General features: G+C 39.5%; 1 protein-coding gene across 1 annotated transcript; it reads left to right on the top strand.

The window, feature by feature from the left end:
• The first annotated feature begins 233 nt into the window (after positions 1-233).
• On the top strand, positions 234-4,669 carry LOC107821443 (uncharacterized). The gene is made up of 3 exons (XM_016647877.2): positions 234-1,244; positions 3,146-3,223; positions 3,320-4,669. The coding sequence occupies exons 1-3, from the start codon at positions 384-386 to the stop codon at positions 4,382-4,384; spliced, it is 2,004 nt and encodes a 667-aa protein (XP_016503363.2). The 5' UTR covers positions 234-383; the 3' UTR covers positions 4,385-4,669.

Raw genomic sequence — 4,669 nt, 5'->3', positions numbered from 1 at the left:
GGCTATTTTTAGTTAGTTTTAGCGGTTGGATGAGTGACTATTTTGGTCAACCATAAAATCATGGATCCACGTATTGGGCTAGTTGGGCTGGTCCCTCTCCTAAAGTTGCCTTGTTGAGAATGGACAAATGAAGAAAAAGGCCCATAATCGAAGAGCTTACAAGCCCAAACCCTAGCCCGGTTGATTTCCCTTTTCGTTTTTTCCAATTTCTTAGACCTTCTAAATTACTCTGTTAAACCCTAGGGTTTAAGATGCTTTCGCTTGCTCAACAAAAGCCTCAAAATCCGCACATCACTCTTTGGATACGTTTATAAAAGTCAGTATCTTTCCTATTACAGCAACCATGTCAAAGATTTTGAAAATCCAAATTTCGTTACTTGAACATGGTGGGTTTTATATACAATCCCACAAGTGAAGAGGTTGAAGAAGAAGAAAAAATTCAACCCTTTTCAGAGCTTAACAAACAAAACGACCCCTTTAGCCTATCTGTTCCTGATTTTGACGACTCTTTTTTGACTTCTGCTGATTTTGATTCAATCAAAGATTTAATCTTGGATAGCTCTATGGCTGAAGTTAAACAAGAAGCAGCTGAGTTTGGTTCTGAACAAGTTGAGTTTAGCACTATGGATAAGAATAATGAATTGGGTACCTGTGAAATTTCTGAAAAATCTGAAATTCAAAAGGAGGTTTCTGTAAAGTTGGATTCTTTGAGTTGTTTGAAGGTGGAAAAGAGTGAATGCGTAGAAGTGGGGAACTTGGGTTGTATAGTTGAGGAAGGGATTGGGAAAGTTAGTATAAATGCGACAGAGGATGAAAGAATTGTTGACCAAGATGGCAATAGGGTGAATATTGCTGAAGCTGATATTGGCAATTGTAGCATTGTCAGTGATAGTGTGGCGGCTGTCGTTAGCAAGAATGAGGAGAGTGATGAAGTTGCCATCAGTAGTAGGACTGAGGAAAGAAGTGTTGATGAGACACGTGTTAATGGAAGTACAATGAATGGTGACAAGTTAAAAGGGGGTGAAGACGGGAGTAGTAGTGATACCGAGTCTGAAAGTGAGAGCTCAGCCTCTTCTTCAGCCTCTAGTAGTGATGGCGAGAGTAGCTCGAGCGAGGAAGAAGAAGGGGAGGTGGATATGGAAGAAGGTGAGATTGAGGCGTCTGATCCCGATGAGATGGTTGCTTGGAATGAAGATGATGACACTGGTGTTAAGGGGCCGATCAGGTCTAAGAATGAGGTTCAGGTAATAATTTATCATTTCATAGGTAGTTGCTAATGCATCTGATTTGCTATTGAAACGATACTTCTAAGTGCTTGATGCTTCTGTGCCTTATGGAATGTAATGGAAAAATGTCTAAATTTCTGCTAAATAGTAAAGAAAAGGCACCCCTTTGAATTTGAACTTCTACAAGAGATGATGCTCTAATAGATGCCGGTAAAGCATGAATATTAAAATAGGCAATTATACATTATTTATTTGAAGAGCAACCATGTCAATGAAAGATGAACAGGCTTTTTCGAGTAAAAGATGACTGCCCTTAGTATAGCCAATTCTGGAACCCAAATCTTTGATCATTGTTATAGACTTGAAGCCAGAATTGCTGACTTCTGTATATATCTAAAATTGCAAATCTGATAGCATTTGATTGATAACTTGATATTCATTTTGTATTAGCGTATGCGTAGTCTAAATATGTAACACCGGAACTTACTGGGATGTGGAGTTCATCTATCTCCCTGATTATGGATCCAAAGTCCTGGTTATTGGTCATACCCATAGATAAAGTGGCGAACACTTGAAAGTAAGTTTTGGCTGACGCAAAGCTAACACCGTAATTATCCTGATTGTCGTTCCAAAAAATTCAGATCGGTTCTTCTTCATTTTCCTATAATGACGTCTCTTAATTTTTTTTTTAAAATTGTTGGAATTCAAATTCGGGCTTTGGTTTGCTAAATAGGGGAGAGCTTTAGAAGAATAGCTCTGAAATACCTACAGGTTTTCTGTGGGGTGCCCTACCAATCTAAAGCCTTAAACAGCAAAGGAAAAATGGCATCATAGTACGGATTTGTTGCAGTTCTAAGTGGGTTTTTTTCCTTCTGAAAGTAATCTTTGTTCCTCTATTTGAGCCAATTTTTGCTTTCTAGAAGCTACCCACTTTGACTCTTTCATTCACAAATTCGCCTCCAAACGCCATTACATTTTTTTTTATCATTTTCGTTCTCTATAAAGAAAAATAAGTTTTGGCTGACCTCCAGGGGTTATCATCGAAATAGGTCTTCCTTTCAGCATGATCCACGGTTTGATATGGTTGATGTGAACATGACTACACGAGCATGTTTCTGTATTTGCAAGGAACTAAGGATAATAGAAGAGCTAATCAGGTAATTATTATGTGAAAAGAAAAGTGCTTACAGCACAAAATATCTTTAGTAGAACTAAGGAACTAAGGATAATAGAAGAGCTAATCAGGTAATTATTATGTGAAAAGAAAAGTGCTTACAGCACAAAATATCTTTAGTAGAACTGGGTTGGGAAACAATAAGCGATGCCTCAAACTTGTCGTGAAAGCCTTATACTACAGGAGAAACAATGTCGGTAGGGAAGTGGCAATATTCATTATGGATTAGGTGTAAAAAAAGAATCCAGCTTAAGCTCAAAAATAAATTGTTGTTGTGAGGTTATCTATATAGAATGTTGTCTCGTACTTCAACTTGTTCAGTATTTTATATTTTTCTGGTTTAAACTCCACCTCCAATTTTCACGAGTCTGGTTTGATTTTTGGAAGACTGAGAAAATGTAAACTAGTTTAGAGAATGGAAGAACTTAGTTTTGAAGAAGAAAAAAGACGGTCTTGTTTCTGCTTTATGCTTGTCAACTTATCGTTAGAAGGACATCTTGATCAATCCCAGTTTGAGATTAATCGACATTTCAGAAAATGTAACAAACAAATCAAGTTTCTTCTCTTCATGGAACTCTGACTTGCATTCAAGCCAACTTCATTTTAATGATCTGGTTGCTTAGCTAACATTTTATGCTGTTACTTGAACTCTGTTGTATTACTCTATGGTGAGAAGTGATGTTATGGATTTGCGTTTCGTGTTTTATTTCAACATGCACAATATTCAGTCTTCTTGCTATTGCAGGCTCTACCCCCAGTTCCGGCAGTGACTGTAACCTTACAACCACATCACCAGATGCTGCCTGTAGGAGTTGTATCATCGGTAAGACTAAAAAGCTAAAAAGCAAACAACGCAATCTGATCTTTAGTTTTTTGCTTCTGTTTTATTCAACTTTATTATCTATATATGGGTTGACAGATCATTGGAGCCCAAGTTGTAGTAGAAGGGGTGGAGAAGCATACTCCTCTTTACGACGGTTCTATTCTCTGGATAACAGAAAGCAGATCTCCACTAGGTATAGTGGATGAAATTTTTGGGCCTGTCAAGAACCCGTACTACATTGTAAGATACAATTCTGATAACGAAGTCCCAACTGGAATCAACCCGGGCACCTTGATCTCTTTTGTCCCTGAATTTTCCGAACTCGTCCTAAATGACAACAGTCTTTACAAGAAAGGGTATGATGCATCTGGTGAAAATGATGAAGAGGTGTCAGAGGCCGAAGAATTTTCAGATGATGAGAAGGAGGCTGAGTACAAGAGAATGCTGAAAATGAAAAAGAGGGGTGCCACAAATGACCAGAAACCAGGAAACAACAAGGACAAAAGGAAACCCAAAAATAAATCTCAGAACTGGAAACACAATGAATCTGCGGCCGCAGATGTGCAACGTGAAAATGCTAGGCCACCATTCGACCAAAGTCAACATTTTATCTCAACTGCTGCTGGTTCGCTGGATCAAGGCGTTTATCCAAACTCCTCGTTTCATGGACATGGACAGAGTAGTAGGCCTCCGTCCGTCTCTCTATTCCCTCCTATGGAAAAAGCCCCTGGTCAAGCTGCACCGTCGACTGGAGTTTGGACAAATGGAATCCCATATCAGCAGCCACAGAATATGAGCTTTCCTAATGCACTGCCGACTATTGGCATGCCATGGCCACAACAGATTCATCAACAGCAAATGTTTCCAATGCCTTCGCCAAATGCAGTACCTTTTGAGCAGCAAATGAATCCAACTCTTTCGTCCAACTTTATCTTCCCAGCAGGTGGCCAACCAAATTTTGGTGCCGGGCCATCATTTCTACCTTGGCCTGCATTAGGACAAAATGTTTTTAATCAACCACAACTGTCAATGGGTCAAATGGCTCCTACACCCTTGATTTTGGGAGGTCAGGTACCAGTGAATGGACCACAAATGGTACAGAACAACAATTCACAACCAAATGCTGCAGGTCCAGGCGGCTATATACACTGGCTCTCCTAACTTCAATCAAGGCACTCATTCTGGTGGTGGTCGGAGAGGGAATCACAGGGGCGGTGGCCGTTTTGGTGGTAGGAGAGGCAGGACACAACGTAACTGAAAGGTGAAAAAATGTACCGTTGATACCATGCACGGAGAAAATTACTTGTAACTTGTATTAAAAATACAGTAGTAGTAGTAGTAGTAGATTTCCGAGTTTACTTCCCCTTTTCCTTTAGGGATCAAGTGTGTACAGGGATATTCACCTTTATTTGTGGTTTCATCAAATGCAATGCATTTTGTCCCAAA

Source organism: Nicotiana tabacum, chromosome 2 (assembly GCF_000715075.1).
Source record: "Nicotiana tabacum cultivar K326 chromosome 2, ASM71507v2, whole genome shotgun sequence".
In the NCBI taxonomy this organism is placed as follows: Eukaryota; Viridiplantae; Streptophyta; class Magnoliopsida; order Solanales; family Solanaceae; genus Nicotiana; species Nicotiana tabacum.
The sequence above is the reverse complement of the archived record's forward strand: the minus strand, read 5'-3'. Positions and strand labels throughout refer to the sequence as shown.